The sequence below is a fragment of the Solea senegalensis genome, linkage group LG3 (genome assembly GCF_019176455.1).
Source record: "Solea senegalensis isolate Sse05_10M linkage group LG3, IFAPA_SoseM_1, whole genome shotgun sequence".
Classification (NCBI taxonomy): Eukaryota; Metazoa; Chordata; class Actinopteri; order Pleuronectiformes; family Soleidae; genus Solea; species Solea senegalensis.
The window spans coordinates 12,599,853-12,620,205 of NC_058023.1; the positions used below are offsets into that span (position 1 = coordinate 12,599,853).

A 20,353-nucleotide genomic window follows, 5' to 3' on the forward strand; every position below is an offset into this window, starting at 1 on the left:
GACTTTGTATACTTTTGGCCCTAAATACTCTTGTAAAGAAGCCCATAAGGAATGTTACATGGCATACCCCTCCCCCCACACACGCACAAATACTGTAAAGCCTAACCTAGATTTCATGTTATCTATTCTGTTCTGCTATACTTGGGAGGGACTTGGAAGAGGACCTGCTTCCATTGTAGGACCAATTCTAAGGTGATATAAATTCAACAGTTTTAATTTATTGTCATTCAAGACTAATGAGAAATGTGTGCAATGTAAATTATACAAGCTAACTTTTCTGCCAATGGATCCCCTGAAATCCTACACACCTTTAAATCCTTTAATGGAAATCCAGACTGTTATTAAAACTAACATGTATACAGGAACTGAGGTTAAATATTTGGCTAATTTGAAAGACAGATAGGCGAATTTTCCTATCTGTCCCAATGTTAATTAGCCTTCATTGGTGGCACCTGGTGATATCTCCATTGTGATGGGATACAGGACATATTTACATGTGTTTTTATAAAGGTAATATTGACTGACTGTAATTTTAACTTCGGTCAAATGACAGGTGCACCAACAGGGGGCGCTGGTTGTCGCCATAAGTGAGTTTTTGTTTTCAGTTTTTGACACCAACAAATAAGGCAGACGACTCTTCGGACAGCTACTCAACCATGGACTACAACGAAGGAGATTTAACAGTAAGTTTTTCATCACTTTTGTTTGTTTTCTGTGGAAAATTAAATTTCTACTGGTCAAACCGCTAAATATGGTGATGTGGTATTATATTCCTTGTACAGACTAGGCCCAGGAGGCCTGTGGTTATACCGGTCTCCACCAGAACTCTGCACCATCCTTCCTTCCAGTCTCTCTACATGGCTGCTGCCTTTGCTCGGCATCACCGAGGCTGTAACGACCAAACGGGTGAGAAGAGAAGAGCTTCACCACATCTGGGTCAAAGCTTCACCACGTCCCGCTGTGAAACCTCACTCAAATGAGCTGTCTTCTCCTTTAGTTGCTCCAATCAGCCCAGCAGAGTTCTTCTACACTGACCCCACCATGAGCTATAGGATCCCCAACTTTGTCACTGAATTAAGGGTAAGTGTGTTGTTGCCACACGCATATACACATCTGGTTGCAAATGGGTCATCATACCATAAGAATCAACTATTTAGTCCACGGGAAGCTAAATAAACTTAATACACTATGCAAAGTTTGCAAACATACTTATAAACAACATATTTGGTCTTAATATAATTAGTGATATCATTTAGAGCTGCAACTAACGTTTATTTTCATAATCGATTAATCACTGTCGGTCCATAAAATATCAGAAAGCCTTAAAAATGTTGATCGCTGTTCATCAAACCTGGAAATGACGACGTTATCAAATGTCTTGTTTTGTCCACAAATCAAAATGATTTACTTTTAATGATTGCTTTGTTATCCAGAGCAAAGAAATTAAGAAAATACTCACATTTAAGAAGCTTAAATAATCAGAAATCTTGTTTTTAAAAAAGCTTTGCACCGATTAATCGATGATCAAAATAGTTGTTGATTAATTTAGTAATCGATTAATTGTTTCAGCTCAAATATCATTGATTTTGACCCTCGAATGTTATGTAATTTGAGAAGTTTTATAAAATGGAGGACTGGAGAATTTAAGAGCTGTATCTATTTAGATTTTTTTGACGGGTATTGCAAATTTGTAAAGTGTAAATTGTTCTGCAATTTAATTTAAATTTAAAGTGATTAAGACGGTGACTCTGCTTTTATAATAGTTTGAAGGAAAGCCTATTGTGCTTGATACTTCACTGATGAGAACATTTCTTAAAGTGGGAGTATTTTATGCACAGTGTTCAGTGCCGGCTGAGATGATGAGAAATGTTCCCACATTGTAGTTCCTCTGTGGGGTGAGGTGGGGGTGAGTAGAGCTTACAGACAGGCATGTTTTAATAAGAGCAGCTCAGACAGGGCTAAAACTCCATAAACCAAAAAGCTGGGAGGAAATTGAGACCAGGGGCAAAACATGGGGCAGTTTGTTTTCATGATGGAGACACAGCATCAGCTGTACAGCTATCTATATTTTCTTTTTACCAATAACCAGTGGTATTTCTTTTTGGTGGCATCTCCAAGAATAAGAATAAAAAATCATGATAATTCATTTTACCGATATTATCGGTAAACACTTTCTTGAGAAGTTAATGGTCTCAATTAATAGTTTCAGGTCTGCATCAATCGAACATGATGTCAAATTTGTAAATTATGTTTCCATTTAGAGGAAAATAAACAACAGAGCACAGCATGTCAGTGGTCACCAGTGTGATTGTTCAATAAGAGACATCTGTGAATTTCTAATCACAAATGTTGAGGCTTCAAAATGATAAATTCTTAAGGAACAGTGATGTACACAATTTCACGGCCTTTCATTTCTTCCTGCCAGGTTACTGATAGTTTACAGCTCAACACTCCTCCTCCAGTTATGTCCGCCTGCTTGGCCCCACCAAACCGGCCTGACCCATTCAGATCTGGCTCGCATCCCACCAGAGACCTGGGTGGCTCTGAGTGGGTGGAGAACCCAATTTCTACACCAGTGCAACCAAGCTGTTACGTTGTCCAGCTCACCCAGGAAGAGGACCAGGTCATTACCAACCTGCTGAAGCTGCACCACAAAGAGCTTGGACAAATTGATGAGACACAGATGGAGTTTGATGGTGCTGAAGAGTCACCAGTGAACATTACCGCCTCCTTTTCCCACAGTCACTGTCAACCTGTGATTTTAACTTCGCTTAGTGATGAAGAACATCGACACAAGGATCTAGGGTTACAAAGTAAGTTGCAGCAGGGAAGGCGTTGGTCAGACGCAGAGCTTGAAGCAGCCGACACCCTTTTGAGCTGCTGTTGTGTTGAGGAGGAAGACCAGGAACGAGGAGTAATGCTTCCTCTCCCTCTACCATCCCAGCATAATGAAGATTTGGTAAAAAGCACTGAAATCCAGCCAGGATCTGAGACTTTAACCACGTTCGAAGCCAGTAACTTTACTCAAAATGACACTTGTATAAATGAGAACAGAGAACCAATCTGGAGGAACTTCAGATCTGTCGAGGACATAAGTGTCTCTAAGGTGAAGCAGATGCTGTCAGACTCTGAGGGTGATGCTTTGTGTGTGCTCCTTAGCCTTGGAGATGTGGCGACTTTGAATATCCTGCAGTGATAATCTCCTTGTACCTAGAAGTGTGTGTTCTTTTTGTGTTCGTTGTTCACCTTCATTATGGACACCTCATTGCCCCCTTTTTTTTTTTTGCTATTTTCTATTTGTTTTTGCAGTGGTCGTTTCCCACTTGAGTACAAATGAGAACATTTCCATGTTTACCGTTGAATATTGCACATTATGCCTCATTATTTTCAGCCAGCGTTCAATAAAAACATCCATACTTCAATTTGTTAGAAATGAGCACCTACTGTTGCTAAAAAGACAAAAGGTTTTTTATTAAAAGCACTGCTAGTGTTTTGAAGGAAACAATCCCCCCTCTCATTATTTACAACATATTGTACATTTACGCATAAATAAAACAAATGGAGAACAAGCTGCAGGTGGTGCTAAAGTATTGTTCTACAATGGGTAGGAAGGGACACAAACTTGTCATCCACCACTGAAACATGAGGAGCCGCCACACACAAGCTCCTTAATCTGGTCATGACAGAAGTGTCACTCCAGTGAGATGGATTCCTTTTTTAAAACATGAACACTGCTGAATCTTTTAGGCAGTCAATGTTTTTTAGAATTTGATCATTAAATGTGTTGCTTCTGGTCACTTTGACACTTCCCCAGGTTGTTACGCACAGCAAGAAGAATGAAAGGACTCCACTTTGACGTTGCATATGTGATGGCTTTGACATAAGAGGCGTTTATAGCAACTCCCTTTTTTTTTTTCTTTCTTTCTTTTCAGCAGGTTTGACCTCCATACAGTCTGGTCGAGGTATTGCAAGAATGATGAGCATGTGAAGTTGGCAGTTTCCCAGCTGTGCATGAGGAGACGGAAACACAGGAGCACTGTACATGTTCAGGGGAAGAGGTGAACTCTCCAGCTGTGATGCTGGAAGATGCTGTCGAATGTGAACACGCTCATACGTCACAGTTTCTCTGAGCATCAGTAAACGCACACACACTCCAGTAGTATAAATAAGGTGATGATTGCAGGTCTGTTGTGACGTCTCGTGAGTCTTACCCTTCTCCTTTTTATCTTTCATTTCCTTCGTGCTAGAAACTGCCACTTGAACCGATAAATCCCCTGAATAGTCTTCGAACAGAGTTTCCATGTATTGTCCTTTTAAGTAAAAAAAAGAATCATTGTCAACTAATTAATGGTGCGTAGTTTGCTATTGGAAACCAAAGACGCCGCCTGAATGACCCTGTAGCGCTCTCTGAGGTTTCGCCTCCTCACGTGTTCGTTTGTGATCTCTATGACATTTCCTACGGGGAACCAGCCCTTCTGACCATCGGACAGACGGCTCCCTTCATACCAGCCTGTGGAAAAAAAGAGAAGGATGGGGAGGGGTCGGAGGGAGGGAGGAGAACAAATAGGGGAAGATTGGAGGCTTCTGTATTGCTCATGCAAGAAATGAAAACCAAATCAATAAACTGCTACGGTTGAGGGTTGACGCAGTTATCAGGATCAGGGTGTATAAACGAGCAGAGTGAAGGGAGGAGGCATGTTAATGATTGACTTTTATCATAGGATTCATTTTCATATTTAGTTCGCCTAGTGCCACTGAAACTGCTAACTTTGCATGTCTAAACTAATCATTTCTCAACTTTATATGATCAATACATGGTTCATTCACCTTTTTACATAAAAAAAAAAAAAAATCAATTATCATTCAGATTCCACTTATTTTATTCATCCATCTACTAAGCAAACTAATACGTCAACAAACAGCTGTTTGTTATGAAAGACATACAGTTGCTATTTTCAAGCCTTGAAAACACAACATTAAAATATGAGCAGTATCAAGGATGTGAAGCGCCCGTACTAACACTGCAAATTAGGTAAACAAACGACTCTGTCCCGGCACGTTCTTACCCTCGTTAGTTTTGCGGATGACGTTGACGATCTCAGTGGGCTCCAGCGTGAGTTCGTCTGCCTGCTGGGCAATGTACTGCTCCACACACTGCACCTGTGGACAGTCTGACACACGCAACCCACACAACTGTAAAACCGCACCTCTCGAAAACAGATGCATGACGTTTTTGTGTGTGCATGTTCTCACCCCAGTCTTCATAAATCACTTCATCTTCATCTGCGGCTGGGTTGGTGGGGTTGGGAAAAGCCGCCATCCATCTGTGCATGTCTGACCTGTCCACAGAAACAGATTTTTTTTTGGCATGCTGCATCTCTTTTGTTGCAAAATTAGTCTTGCATTCGGTTGACATGCAAAAGGACGACTCACTGGGAGGGGGCTTTGAACAGCCGCTCCATCATGCGTCCCTGGTGGTTTTCCAGCAGCGTGAGGTTGAAGCAGTGCTCGTAGGGGCTGCCGCTGCTGCTCCCACCTTCCTCTAGTGGCTGAACTTGCACCAGAGAGCGATGGGCGTGATCGACAACAACAAAACGCTCCGCACTGTTTGAGAGAAGGAAAGGCAAATTGTTGTTTTCATGTGAATGTTTTCACTTGATGAATTATAAAGCTTTAATAATGGAAACTATTTATTGAAAATAAAACAGGCATGTTGCATTCATTTTGTATTACTTCAATGTCATGAATGGAATCCTCTCTCACTTCTCCTCAAACACCACTTCCTGTTGCTTTTGAGGAAGTGGGGAGCAATGTCCTCAAAGTGCCTTCTCAACAGAGATGGTCAAAAAACTTCCAAGGAAGATTAACTGCTATCTTACTCAAACAAATGTATATCACATACCAGACAAGTGAATATTGAGATAAGTGTATAATCCACTCCAACTACACTGTCTTTATTAACTAGGTTAATTATAAACCATAAGAATATGATGCTAGTAAATAAAGTAAAGTAAATAATATCTGCTTATGGAACTGTAACATTTATTATTATTTATTTAACTGGTGTTTTGCAGTGACATTTATGTTGAACATTGGACTCATGTTAGCTTAAAGTAAATCAAAAATGTCTGTTAAAATCCACCAAAGATCTAAAAAATAGGTTACGTTTAGTGTTCATTGTTGAGCATCAGTGTTCAAACACTGCCTCACCCCTTCTTGGCAGCAATGACGAGCAGATCATTGAAGAGGAAGAGGTAGACAGGAGTGAACTTGGCCCTCATGTTGAAGAGAGTTCCTCCTTTGGACATTTCCTGCAGCTCTCCCTTCTTCTCCAGGAATCGATTCTGAGAGATGATGGGAATGGCCTAGTGATGGCAGGAGGGCAGAAACACTTAACACTCTTTCAAAATAAGGAGCTTGGGTGCAAAAACCCTGATATATTTGTGGCCTGTATTTACCTTGAGCTTGTCAAACTCCAGCGTCTGAGAGATAAGGATCAGCTCCTCCATCTGCCTCATCTTTCCCACTTGAGTGTTGCACTCATCAATGATCTTTGAGTATAACAACGTCAAGAGTTTAATTCACTTCACTAGTTTCCACACCTCATTTTCCATACAGCTGCAATTATATAAAACCGTCTGTCTCTCATTGGGAGTATCATGTTCTTTCTTTTAACTAGAGAAAAACCTATCACTTGCAGTGCCATTGTCCTCACTGACACGAATGACTCACTGTCACCGCAGAGCTCATTCAATAGGAAATCCTTCATGGAGACAATAGCTGACGTCAAATTTCCAGAGGCATGTGAGGCATTTTAAAATATATTGACTTGTCTGCAGAGACGGTGAGGAGTGAGGGACATTTACCTTCGACATAGAAGCCAAAGCCTTGGAGGCAGTCTCCTCCTCTGTCGTCCCCTCCTTTGTCCTTTTCAGGATGTTCTGCAATGACAAACAACAACTTTCCATCTCCGCAACAGACAAACAGCATCAACTGCAAGTATTTTTCCATCCGAATCTAAAAAAAGGTCATAAGGTTGAGACAAGGTGTGTTAAACTATGTTTGCTTGTGGGTCAAGCAGAAGTGGTGATTGTATGTGGGGGAAGAATTCCAGAATGCTGGAATGAGGACATTCCACGCAACAACACTCCATGATGAACTCGGACTACTGCCTTTCAATTACTCAGAGTCACGTCTACAAAAATATGTGGCGTTCTATTTAAACACACTGTGAAACGCACCAGTGACATTTCCACGACACTAGCTAGTAACTAGAGCGATTTTTTTAAGGTAAAAATGATAAAAAGTTTTTCCAAAAAGTGCTTAAAACATTGTCTTTATATACATTTGTAAACTGAATTCAGTGTAGTGTCAACATTTTATATAATGTGTATGTAGGGGCCCCCTATATTACCCTAACAGCTGCTGACAACAGTCAGTTAGTTTGTCAGAACAGTGCAAGAGGTAAATCAAACTCTGCCATAATGAATTTGATATATTACACCTGGGCTATTCAATTCAAAATGGCTACCAACAAGCTAGAGCAAGAAGATTATAAACCTAGTTTAGCAAAAACAAAGAACACTGAAAAATGTTCGATAAAGGTAAGAAAAATCTGAAAATGAACTTAATGTATCTTGTTTTTGTTTTTTAAACAAACAGCAAACCAACAATGTAACAGCTTATGGTTGGACTGGGAGTTTTAATTGGTGTCTTTAAGCTAAGCTAGGCTAAACTAAGCCTTCTGGCTGTGTTTGATAAAAGCTGTCCCACCTCAGTTAGCATTTTGATGCGCGTTATTCGCTGGAAAGGCAGCAGCAAGAAGGACATGAAGGGTAGCCGCTGGCACTGGGGCAACTCCTGGAGACGATTAATGACCGTAGCAAACTGCATGTTGTTCTTCCTGTGGGCGCACATGAAGTCCACATGGTAAAATATGCACATTTTCACATATTAATGGCTCTAAATGCTGTTGAGCCTCTGAAATCTTATATTGTGCTAAGAACTGTTGTGTATAAGCCTGTACTTTCTTACTTTTACCTGAGTAAAGAACTTCTACTTTTACGAATCTTTATTTTACACAAGTATCTGTACTTTTGCTTAAGTAAAGAAGGTATGTACTTTTGCCAACTCTCAAGCTAAAAAAAATACTAATCTTTTAAAGCTTAAACTCAAGAAAAGAGTGACATTTTTCTTCAAACCAGACCAGCAGGAAATACTGATACTACTACTACTACACTTCACGTCATCTTTGCTTCACATCTGCAACAACATAAGATAGACAGACAGCTCTTCCTTACATAAGTGCAGTGAAGGTCTTTTCTTGGTAGATCTGGTTGCGAACGTAGTCGATGTAGACGGGGAACTTGTGCTGGGCGTGGTAATGAATAATATCGCAGATATCAGAGAAGATTACGTCCTTGAAAATGCGGTCGTCCAAGTCTTTTAAGAATCTGTGGAATCAGACAGTTCTTAACCTCATACATGACCAAATGTACATTTCAAGTCATATATCTCTGTCCTCTTTCCCTTTTCTCTCACGTTATCCTCGCTTCTGCCATCTCTCACCTCTCGCTGACCTCTCGCACCCTCAGGATGTTGGAGAAGAGAGTTTTCTTGTCCCTGATGATCAGTGTGTCCTCCAGCTCCCGGCTGTCCACGAAATGTTCAGTCAGGACACGCAGGGATCGAAGGTAAGAGGCCTCTGATGTCAAAACCTCAAACATACTCTGCCAGGAGGAATCAACAAAACACACACACAGAAACGGAAAATTTACAAAAAATATTTGAATGATAATTGACAATCAAAACAGTCAATTAGATTTAAATCAATGTATTGTTCTTGTGTGCGATACCAAATCAATGTCTACACTAATAACTGCTACAAATACCGTTTTATTAATTTATTAATTTAAAAAGACTTTTTGTTCTCCCTTTTTAGATTTATTCATTATTTTCAGTACTTCATTGGTTACCTTGTTCGCAAAGCTTAAAGTTTTGTTTTGGGTTTAAAAAACAACATATGTGGTAAATCAATATTATGTTCCAGCAGTGAGTGAGTAGGGAGTATGGAGCTTGATCTGTATAAAAACATTGCATTATTACTTTGGGATAAATACCGCCTCTACAATTTCTCTCCACCTTGCCTGATTGATTTTTCTTTATGGGAGCACTCCTCCATACATTAGCCTCTCCTCTCTTTAAGCCTCTCACCTCCTGGTACTTGCACTGTTCGGCGGTGAGCTGCTCAAGCACTCCACTGTCCCGTACAGTCGGGAGGTCCTGCCACAGCGTGCTCTGGGCTGGTGTGGCTGCTGGGCTGCTCCTGGGAGGTCCAGTATCAGCCCTAGAGCGACGGATGTTCAGATCCATAGCATAGTCCACGCTGGTCTTACTGATGTTGCGGCAAACTGTTTGCCGGCGGATCTCCTTGTTGATGACGGTGGCGCGGTACGTTTGGTAGAGAGGCTCTTTGAGGGAAAACAACAGACAGAAAATTGAGCATGTAAACACAACACATGATACAAACACTTCATCGACAATAGCAGTAATATAATAATATAAATATTGAAATAGTAATAATAATTGTTCACCATCATTAGAACTACATGGTCCATCGTATAGAGTATATGTTTGGTATGCAGCTTATGAGCATCTGTATGGTAAAGGGATGGATTGATACTACCACTACCAAGTAACCACCAAGACCATTATTAGTCATCTTTTTACAAAATTACACTTGTCTTTTTTTCTTGATCACGTATGATCGCCGCATCCCTCATTCTGGTCACATGACATTGGTGATGTGCGTCTTTCTTTACAGCCTTTAATGAGCTATTTATGCGAAATTCACGGATTTGACATTTTACTCTTACCCGCATCCGACACTGTGATTTTGGCCAACACTGCATTTGCAACAATTACAAAGTGATGTTTTTCTTTTAATATTCTGTTTGCGACTGGTGGTGTTACTCTTACCGTCCTGTAGATGAGACTCATAGCAGAACAAAGAGTCCCTCCTGAGTGAGCTATTTCTGAAACAGGAAGCACAGAAAATGAAGAACACCCAGTGTGATATATCAACAAAAGTTATTTATAACTCCAAGCACATCACATTATGCTAAATTAAAGGTCAGCTGAAAATTAAAACCTTTCTTATGTTCTAGTAATTACATGAAAACATCAAAACCAACAATGTGTCTCTCAGTCTGTGACCATTTCCAAAAACATCAAGACAATGTAATTTTATGTAATTGTTACTCGAACAGTAGTACTATTTTCAGTTGTTGATTATTTAACACCAACATGTTTATCATAATAATGGAAAATGACTCCACCAGGCTTATTTCCGCTTTTGACAACACAGAGCTGACATTAGTCTTTTCATGTGATTTGTTGACAAATAGGCAAAACAGAATATTGTCAATATTATCCTTTTAAGGAATGTAAAACTCACAGTTCTTCCACTATGTCATCTTTATCTTCTTCATCTCCATTTTCTTCTTCTTCTAAAAAGGCAAGTAAATGTTTTCATTTCAAAACGATTTCAGTTTCAATTTAATTAATGATTCTAAAGTCATTCATAATCTCAATTTTAGGCAACGATGAAAGTATTTGTTCTGTCCACACCTTTTTTCTGGGGGAATGTTTGCAGTGAGGCACTGCTGAGCCGCCTGGGGTCAGTCTTTGGTGGTGGAGGTGGGGCTCTCTGTGGTACAAGTGGTGGAGTAATGGCTCGTTGGGGGCTCAGCCTGTTGGGTGACGATGGCCGCAGGGCCCGCCACTCCTCCAGGGTGGGCTGAGGAAGAGGGATGGCACCTCTGTGCATTGGCCCAAGGCTGTTTTTGTCTGGAATCATGGGCACCCTTGGCGGGATGGTGGGTGGGGTGGGTTCACTATCCATCTGGAAGTCAGATGTAGGGTCCGAGGTGCTGTACGTCAGCTTAGAGCGACGAGCTGGTTTGCGCACCTTGATAAGAGGAATATCCAGTTCCTTACATTGAGCTGAGGCGTTTTTAGTAGTAGGCGGGACCAGAAGTGTGGTTTCGTAAATATTTTCTTCTTCGTCTTGGGTTTGAGAAACTGGGGGTGACTTAGTTCGTTTGGGGGGAACAGGGGGAGACTGAGAGCGAGTGACAGTGAGTGAGCTGAGGACATTGTGAGGCCCAGGGTCCGACCGCCTCCTGAAACCCTCAGCAATCAAAACATCCAAAGTGTGGTTGAACTTTTGCTTGTCTTGGGTCAACACCTCCCTCTCATCAACCTCAGATAACCTATCCTCATCTCCTACTTGACTGTATTCTTCCCCTCCTAGCTCCACCTCCTCATACAATTCCCCGTCCTCCATGTCCTCCCCATCCTCCCCGACTTCCCCGTCCTCCTCGTACTCCCCGTCCTCCCCGTCCTCTCCATCCTCCCTGTCCTTCTCGACCTCCCCCTTTTCACCACCCACATCAGGCTCATCCTCCTCGATAACCTCCTGCCCGATATCTTCCACATCCACTGGTACCCACATCAGTCTCATGCCAGGCCGCTGGAGGTGGCACACACAGCTGCAGTTTGGCTCACAGCAGGGACTTAGCGACTCGTCTGAACTGTGCTCTGTCTCCTCTTCACCTCCTCCAATCAGTTGGACCTCCCCTTCCTTTCCATCAGGCTCTGGATTAAAAAAAACCCAAACACATATTAGCTACTTTGAAATGAATGATTGCAATTTCTTCCTTGTGTCTATTATTGTGAAAGAGCAGCTTCCTGTTTGTGTCTATCTCACATGTGTTCTTCGACAGGGCGGCTCACTTTGATTAAGAGCTTTTATTTTTTTGTCTCGTCAGCAGTTCATCGCTGCACAGAGTGTACGTAGTGTCTTCAAATATTTATGGAAACTTTGGATCATTGCAAAGGAAAGATCCAATATTGGCGAGAGGAAATGGAGGATGTGGAGAAAGTATGACAGTTAAATGGGACAAAGAGTACAAACATAAAAGACAAAAGAAAAAAAAGTCAGAGTAAATTAGTAAAGCTTGCACAGTGTAACACTTTCCACACCAGTTAGTAGAGAATAGAGAGTAGAGAGAAAATAATACAGTTCAAAAGGTTTTCTTTTGATTCACTTTTTGTGTCAAAATGTGTCAACTATGCCTTTTTCATTGTGTATTTTTTTAATTGTTAGATAACAATGCATACTGTTGTGAACTACATCAACACAAGGCCAATAATATTAATAGTATGTTATTGTTTTACTCATTTAACAATGGCATTAATTCTAACTCAGTTGCTCAAACATTAAATCTATGTTTCACAATTTTGCTTTATTTTATAAATTCATTGTTGAACACAACTGTTTGTTGCAGCCCAAATCACAAATAATACTCTAGACAATACTCCCTTTTCAAAAATCAATAACAGCATAAAAGCTTTCTGTTTTTCTGGGAACCAAAATAAGGAAGTGGTAGCATGTGTTAGCTTGAAGAGGGGGCTGTTTAATCATGACACAGACACATGCTCTACAGACTGAAAGTGAAAATAAAAAAAGTGTAATCCAGTTTATGAGTGTATAATCACCATACTTGTGAATGACCTTTACTTATTTAAAATGAAAATGGCCTTAATAACCAACCGTAACAACTACAAACCGAACATAAACCCATTTCTCAACCAGAAAGCCAATACAGCTGTATGAAGACTGAATAACAAGTCCCCCCTTTTTTCGTCAAACTTGTCCTCATAAAGATAGATTTACACAACTCTCAAACACATATAAACATAAGTGTGGTGTGTGCAAAGCAGGTGATCAGCTGACTGACAGAACCTGTTAATGTCAGTTGGGACAGATTAGCACCACACCTGTCTGTGACAAACACCTTGACTATGCTGGGGGCCGGAATACCTTTTCTTTTTAAAGTTATCAACACTGACTTCATCAAGCACGGCACCGTTTTCATGAACTAGCCTTGGACCCAGACACTCGCTCTGGCTCCAAGGTCCGATGTGGGACAGTGAGTGTTTCTTTAACATTTCAGTTTCCAGTTTAAAGGCAAATGACAATGTCCCATTGATGTATAATCATTTTCTATCATCGTTATCAGTGGGATTGATCCAACCACTGCTTTTGTTCTATCATCTGTGAAACTGCCACTGACTGACCATTCACGTTCATGGATCACGCTGTGTTTGGAGTATCATCTGATCTTTGACCCACAGATCAAAAAACTCCAGTAGACAGCTGTAAATACAAGTCATTTGGCACCTAATCGTTCTAATCGTGAGGGATACAAGAGTTTATTCTAAAGAATACAAACATGTGGAAATATATAAAAAGGTTTAATACTAGACCGTCCATCAGTTGAGCGCACAACCTTCTTTTTAGCCAAATAATCAGACACTGTGCACTTTTGTCTTCTTCAACCAGATGAGTATCTATGTATGAATCTGTGAATTTAAATATCAGTTTTATTTCATGATTGTTTTCCATCTGATCAATTGTTCTAAATTGTATGTAGTTCTGCTTAGACTGTGTCACTGTGTGCTGCATGTAGGGAGGGGCAGGCTAGAAATGGGACTATACAAGGCACAGCTGATTGAACCATGTAACTGTTCAACCATGTAATTTTTCCCTCAAAATAACAAAACCAGAAATATAAATAAATGAATCAAACACACTGTACCTGATCGGCTGCCTTCCATGGTGACGCCGTCCCCCTCGTCTCCTTCCTCGCTCTCTATTTGTTTCTTCAGGAAGCGACTCCTCTTCATAGGCAGCGGAGGAGCCTGCTCTTCCTTAACTTGATGTTGCAGACTTGGGCGGCCTGGCTTGGGCTTTGTTGACGGAGGTCTTCTGACCGTCCTAATTGGTTTAGGTTCTGAGGTCCCATTGGTGGGCTGTTGTTCTGAAACAGGCTCATGTTTGCTGAACTTATGTACAATCCTTTTGACTTTCCCACCAGACACACCCGTGCAGCTGCCTCTGTCTCCCAGAGGAGGGGAGCTGGCCTGTGTCGCAGGTTTTGGCAGGAGCTCTGGTTTTGGTTTGGCCTCAGATTTGAGGGATGAAGGCAGCGTTGACGTTTGGGATGCGTCCTGGACAGACATGGCAGCTGGAGATGGACTTCTCTTACTGTGTGTTTTATTCTGTAAGCCCTGACCTATCAGGGGTCAGGCTGTGAGGACAAAGGTCAGTGATAGCGCGTCATCACCACCTGATGAAGACAGAGAAAGGCAGATTTAGTTCAATATGAAATACTGTACACAAAATGACTGTATATAAATTATTTTTGACTTTTGAAAGGTCCAGTGTGCATTACATAGTCGGGGTTATTGACAGAAATTGAATATAACCACCATGAGTGTATAAAATAAAAATGATTTGTTTTTTGTACATTTAGAATAATATGTACTAATATGAAGCATAATCTGAGATTCATATTTTTCATCCATGTAAAAATGTACCACCTACATTACCTACAATACAGCTTGCTTGACTGCCAAAGGTTCCATTCAGTTAATCAGAAAACCTTTCAACGTTTTTGTTTTGTGACCCCATAACAAAAGTGTTTCAAGTTCAGTATAATCCTGAGGTCAGACACTGAGAGCTCAGTGCAACAAATGTTCCACTGTATGGCCTCACAGGAAAATGGACTTTGCACATTAAAGAGCTCACTCCCTCTCTGTCAGAATACACTCCCACAAATATGACCAAAGGTACTTAAAAGTAGAGTCTGTTTATTGTACCACAAGGGAACGCATGCGAGGGCAAATCCAGCTGTGGCTCCACACCACAGTTTTCCACTGTGATATTCCCTGTACAATTTCTGACCCTCTAATTTCATGACTCAGAACCCAAAAGCACAACATTCTGATTTAATGTTCTGCTTTAAAGACGGAGGACATGTCCACATGATCAGAACAGGGACGCTCTTGGTACACATCTTGAATAATTTCAGCTTGAACTTCTATTGACGTCGACATGATATAAAAAGCAAATGTCAGTGTGCGAACATGGTTTCTGCTTTTGTTATCTGCTGATTGAAGCTGCAGTAGGCAGGATCATTAGAAAGTAGGGCAAAGTAGGCAATTCAATTATTCTATTTTTGATTGTTTTATGTTGTATGCCATTTTTTTTAAAAAGCAGTACACAAATGTTAGTTAGTTCTAAGTTCTCATCCTTGCATTAGTGTACAGTAGTTAACATTTTGATGACATCTCACGAGATAATGTTCTTGTTTTAAATCTCTGCAACACAAAAATGAATTGAACTGATCTTGACCTCAAAGGTTGTATGGCTAATCTTATTGCAATGGCAATATCTGTCTATCCAAATTGTTGCTTCTATACTTGAAAAGTTGATTACTAATATTTTGGGTCCCTCCCACCAGATTAACATGAAAAGAAGCAAATGCTTTATATGCAACAGCAGACCCAAAGCAATCTCTCCATCTCTGACAGAAGTGACGCAGATCTTTATTATGTTGTTGTCCAACTGTTTCTTCAGGTGTTGCTGCCAATGCTGGAATAACAATTTCCCCCAAAGGGAAGGTGTACGTGCAGCTGCTTAGTAGAACAGCCAATAAGAGTGCTCTCTCTGTATGTGAGCTGCTCTGTGATTGGTCAACGCCATCCATCTTTGGTCAGATTTCCCCAATGTTTTAACAGAACCTAGAGGAGGGGCAGAGGTGGATATGGGATATTATTAGGTACACATGTAGTCTTCTAAATTGGCAGGAGAGACACACTGTAAGGTCTGCTGCTGTTGTCCATCCAGTGTACCTAGTCTAATCTAGTGTACCTAATAAAGTGACAGGTGAATTTATGTTACCCATAAACACACCTACGGACGTTATTATCGTATTGTTATTCATGATGCAGTGGTTGTATTCCAATAAAAGTTAACCACGATACAGTTGTTGTGAATAATCACTTCCCCCTTCAACTGTTGCCACAACAGTCTGAATAGCCCTGAGCATGTTGGCACTGTTTTAGCTTTCAGCCCATGAACATGTGGTTGTGCAAGTTTGCACACCGCTTTCACTGAAACCCCCAACCCCAAAAAATTTGTTGTGCAGGTGCCTGTTTTTTTTTCTTCAGCATCAGTGACAAAATATTCCGCTCACGTCTCCTGCTCAGCATCATCATTTATCTGTTTAAATCAACAGTCCTTTAAAACCTTTAAGTTATTATAAGGAACCAAAACAATTCACAATCAGGACAAATCTGAAAACGCACACTACAGAGACACTCTTACAAATTTCCATATTCAAACAAACATTGAAATGAGGCAGACAAACTAACCCCTCTGAGCCACCTTTTTTCTCCTCTGAATGTCTATGAAAAGACACATGATGAAATTCAGTTTCCATTCTGGGCGGCCAAACGTCCACGCTGCAGATTCCATAAACCATATGTGTTTTTTTTTGATTATGCATGTGCAACAGCTGATGCAATATCAAACCAGAGGAGAGTTACTCTTCTTCTGACTCATGCAGAACAAGGAGCAGAGATATGATAATGCACTGTGTGACTCTTAAAGGGCCACTCCAGCAATTTCAGATGCCATTACTGTTGTCTCAGGTTGCTTGGGTTATGGATAAAAAAAAAAATCTGTGCTTCAGACTAGAGGTATGTAGACTTTGAACGAATTTGAAAGACATTTGCTTCAAAGAGAAGGTCCTATAGAAAGGTGCTATTAAAATGCATTGTGGGAAATGTAGGTTTTTATTTCTTGTTTGTTTTTTTTTAAAGACGACATTGTCTTTAATTTTTTTCCCAAGGAAATCCCTCATGGAACATTTACAGAGTGGTTTATGGAATATTACTGGCTGTTGATTTCGTTTGTTTTTTCCTATGTAGTTACATTATCTTCTAAACAATCGACAACACTGCTAAATACCAGCAGACAAACAACAAAAACGTCACTGTTTGTAATCTGAGTCAACACCTCACCACACCACCAGTAGCTATTTGTTACCGAGAAAGCACACCAGCTCGTCAGACCAGTTTGAAGGAGCTGTGCACGCAGCACAGTCAGATAGTGATCTTACAATAAAAAGACAGACAGGGTTTTACCTTTCAGTCTGGAGAGAATGCATTTGTGTGCCGTGGACAAGCAGCCATTTTCAAAATAAGCGAAATAATAAAGTAGCAGAGCACTGAATAACATTTTCATGAGGTTCATTTTAATACCTCAAGCCTTGTATGACCACACACAATTAACCTGTAACCTCTTCTCTTAATAACCTAAGAGATATATTATACTATATATATTATATACACTAATAATATCTGTATGGCCTCTCAAACAGTTGAGAACAAGACATACTACATCAGTGTAGGTGTGTCTGGGTGTAATGTAGGTTTTTAAAGGTTTCAGTTTTAGCCCTCTGGTTATTATCATTGTCCACAGAGAAGAGTGGCATATAAACCTCTAATAGGTGGGTGTGAATCCTCACTAGCATATACTATACTAGAGTATACATTAGGTCACATCTCCCCTGTCTGACTTTCTTTCAGAATTTGGGTCTTTTGTTTGTCTTTGTTCTTCCGACCTGCTTCATTCAATAGCTGCACCCAATCCAGTCGACTGGACTTGACACACTCTGACTGGGTCAGTGGGCCAGTCATTCATTCCAGTAAGTGTATTTGTCCCGGTGAATCCAATTCATATCAGATATAGTGCGATCCCTTAAATCAGACCAGCTTGAAAACACTCCTTAAGTGCTTAAAGAGAGTTTCCATTAACACAATGTTTTGTGTGTCTGTCTGTGTGCAGTTTGCCATCTGCTCTGGACACTACTGGCTCTCTCTCTCTCTCTCTCTCTCCCTCTCTCTCTGTGTAAAATGGGTAGGGGGGCTCTTGCCTGATTGAAAATCAACTATGATACAAGTGATGTGACTGGAAGCTCCACGCTGGCCAGGAAGCAGTGACAGAAAGAGGTGTGTCGAAAAAGAAAACACACAGAAAAAGGCAATCCAGCACCACTTTCTCCTATAGACCTCATATTTTAGGACACCATTGTAGATAGTGCTAGTGGTAAATTACCACAGACGTAATTCCAAATCTAGTTGTGATCTGAATATCAGTAACCGAAATACATAAACAAGTGTCATGGACAGGCTATTTAAATATTCCACTGCTAAATCTCATTTTAGAATGAAACATCTGTTAAATATAAGGTTAAAATATGATGCAGAGGAAAAACCCTGCAGCAGTAACAAAGGTACACACAATTACTCTACAGTATAACGCAGTTACTATAATCTTATTCAAAAAGTCAACTATTTCAGCGGGCTTACATTAGAAAACAAGTGCTTACAAGCTCAGATCTCGAGAGTATACCAACGTCACTAGCTGAACCAATAATTCATGATAATAATTTGGTTTAAACATTTATTTTTCTTGAAATAAAACTCACCAATTGTATTCAGACATTTCTGGTTGTGTCTCCTCAGTCATTCGGCGGCTTTAATGTTGACAGTCTAACATGTTGTAGTTGGCTTCTCCAAGAGAGAGAAAGGGTGAGGTTAAAATCGACCCGGGATATAGCTAAACTTTACTGTTATAACACAATAAATAAAAGAGATGCGGTCAGTTTATTCTGGATATAGTCTCTGACATGGTTGTTGTGTGAGCTCCCATCTCCCCCCTTGTTGTCCCGTCTTTGTTAGCCGTTGAATGTATGACAGAGCGAGAGGGGACTAAAGGGAGGCACCAGGCGGCTGACCGACAAGTCACATGCTTTAATGTTTGCAGAATCCGGTTTGGTATTTCAAAATAAAAGCTCAATATCAAACGCTGTGAAATACCTGTACAAGACCCAGCAAATGTTTTACAGTGCAATTTAACGTAGTTAATAAATCCATTGTGCATTGTTTAATATGGTTTTGTGTAACGGATTTTGAAAAACAGAAAAGGTGTGATATTGATGTGTTTTATGTATTTGTATGGCTTTTTGTATGGTTCATATGTGTGTTTTGCATTTATTCAAGGCATATTCCTTGAGGGACAATATAGTTGAGTTTGGGCTGAAATAATGGAAACGGCAAAATGTTGCCACTTGCCAATCAGAAAATATAAAGGGCACTGCCTGTAAACAATAATACATATATTATAACATAAGTATATTAATGTGTATCATTGTGACTCCACAATGAGACTCCAGACACCAGCAACAACTACTTCAAAAACATTTGATAACTTTAAATGTTAAACAAAATTAGATAAAAACAAAACAAAAACATAGGGTTTGTAATACACTGGAGTGCTGGTAACAAAAAAGTGATTGAACAGTTTACACAAAGGTGTACAGCCATGGATGGATAATAGTTTGCCAACATCACGAGCAATGACTGAAACACTAACGCGTAATTCTTCTTGTTTTGTGTTGAAGACTCTTATTTTGAAGGAACGACTTTTAGAACTTCGACATTTTCCGGGTCTGCACATCTTTGCTTTTGCAATAAGAACAACTCACAGAGTCCAATTAAACCTATCAATTTATGGAATGTGCTATGTGAGAATAGCAGTGAGTTACTACTATGTTTTATATGAAGTGAAGTTTAATTGTTTCAGTTCTAAACAATGAACTGCAATGTTTTATACATCATAATACGCTCATTACTACCACTATAAATAGAATCACGTGACACAGACGCTGTAAGCATGGTTTCATGGTTTAAAAGGTGCACAATTAAAAACAGGTGTCTGGCAGGTGCAGTCCCTCCCTCAATCCTCTCGTGTGTACTAAACTTTTGTATTTTACCTCCACCTAGTGTCTCAGTTTGGAACAATTTAATATGAAGCGTTAAATTGAGGAAAACAGTATTTCTCAAGAATTATACTGCACCAAAATATTTGTATTATATATGTAATTATGTAGGAAAAAGTTTAAATTGATCGTTCTCCAGATTATTGATATAATTTGCAGTAAATAAATAATAACGAACAATAAACTTTATATCAAGCTAATTTTTAAAGCCAATTTAAAAAACTTAAATCTTACAATTTGGGCATATTCTCTCACAAGTGTAATCATTAGTTTCTTTCTAACAAGTTTTATTCTTTATTGACGATTTATTTTTACTTTGCTAAACAACTTACTGTATTTCTATAAATAAATTGCTTTTCTGTTCCGAAACCGTTCAATAATTTAAATAAATTGGACTTGTGCCGGCCCTGAAACTACAAATAATAACTTTATTATAGTCCGCTGCTGTGACTTCTGCAGAGCAGACCATTATGAATGAGAAGTAGACCCGGTCAATTTGATGTTTTGTCGTAGGCCTTTAAAGCCGAATTACTTTAGTTATCCTGTCATTAGTTGATTATCAGCAAGGACACGATGTGTTTACCAACCAGCTGAAT

At 39.9% G+C, this 20,353-nt stretch overlaps 2 protein-coding genes across 2 annotated transcripts; one reads left to right on the forward strand and one right to left on the reverse strand.

Annotated features, from left to right (window-relative positions):
• The first annotated feature begins 608 nt into the window (after positions 1-608).
• On the forward strand, positions 609-3,383 carry LOC122766694. Its single transcript, XM_044021767.1, has 4 exons — positions 609-683; positions 783-906; positions 998-1,080; positions 2,426-3,383. The coding sequence occupies exons 1-4, from the start codon at positions 657-659 to the stop codon at positions 3,194-3,196; spliced, it is 1,005 nt and encodes a 334-aa protein (XP_043877702.1). The 5' UTR covers positions 609-656; the 3' UTR covers positions 3,197-3,383.
• A 67-nt stretch (positions 3,384-3,450) lies between these two features.
• arhgef15b (Rho guanine nucleotide exchange factor 15b) lies at positions 3,451-18,675 on the reverse strand. The gene is made up of 17 exons (XM_044021769.1): positions 18,405-18,675; positions 13,665-14,195; positions 11,504-11,658; positions 10,630-11,395; positions 10,457-10,508; positions 9,979-10,034; positions 9,214-9,470; positions 8,569-8,729; positions 8,301-8,453; positions 7,774-7,903; positions 6,867-6,941; positions 6,459-6,551; positions 6,211-6,365; positions 5,434-5,604; positions 5,254-5,339; positions 5,067-5,171; positions 3,451-4,510 (listed from the first exon to the last, which is right to left on the reverse strand). The coding sequence occupies exons 2-17, from the start codon at positions 14,086-14,088 to the stop codon at positions 4,341-4,343; spliced, it is 3,009 nt and encodes a 1,002-aa protein (XP_043877704.1). The 5' UTR covers positions 14,089-14,195; positions 18,405-18,675; the 3' UTR covers positions 3,451-4,340.
• Between the last annotated feature and the right edge of the window lie 1,678 nt (positions 18,676-20,353).

What these genes read in the sequence shown, in the direction of transcription:
- LOC122766694 (XM_044021767.1), top strand. Translation starts at nt 657, where the DNA reads ATGGACTACAACGAAGGAGATTTAACA. An exon ending in ACAACGAAGGAGATTTAACA is followed by an intron (nt 684 to 782) that starts GTAAGTTTTTCA and finishes TTCCTTGTACAG; the next exon opens with ACTAGGCCCAGGAGGCCTGT. An exon ending in ACTTTGTCACTGAATTAAGG is followed by an intron (nt 1,081 to 2,425) that starts GTAAGTGTGTTG and finishes TCTTCCTGCCAG; the next exon opens with GTTACTGATAGTTTACAGCT.
- arhgef15b (XM_044021769.1), bottom strand. Translation starts at nt 14,088, where the DNA reads ATGTCTGTCCAGGACGCATCCCAAACGTCAACGCTGCCTTCATCCCTC. An exon ending in GTGCGAGAGGTCAGCGAGAG is followed by an intron (nt 8,454 to 8,568) that starts GTGAGAGATGGC and finishes CTGATTCCACAG; the next exon opens with ATTCTTAAAAGACTTGGACG. An exon ending in AAGACCTTCACTGCACTTAT is followed by an intron (nt 7,904 to 8,300) that starts GTAAGGAAGAGC and finishes GTGCGCCCACAG; the next exon opens with GAAGAACAACATGCAGTTTG.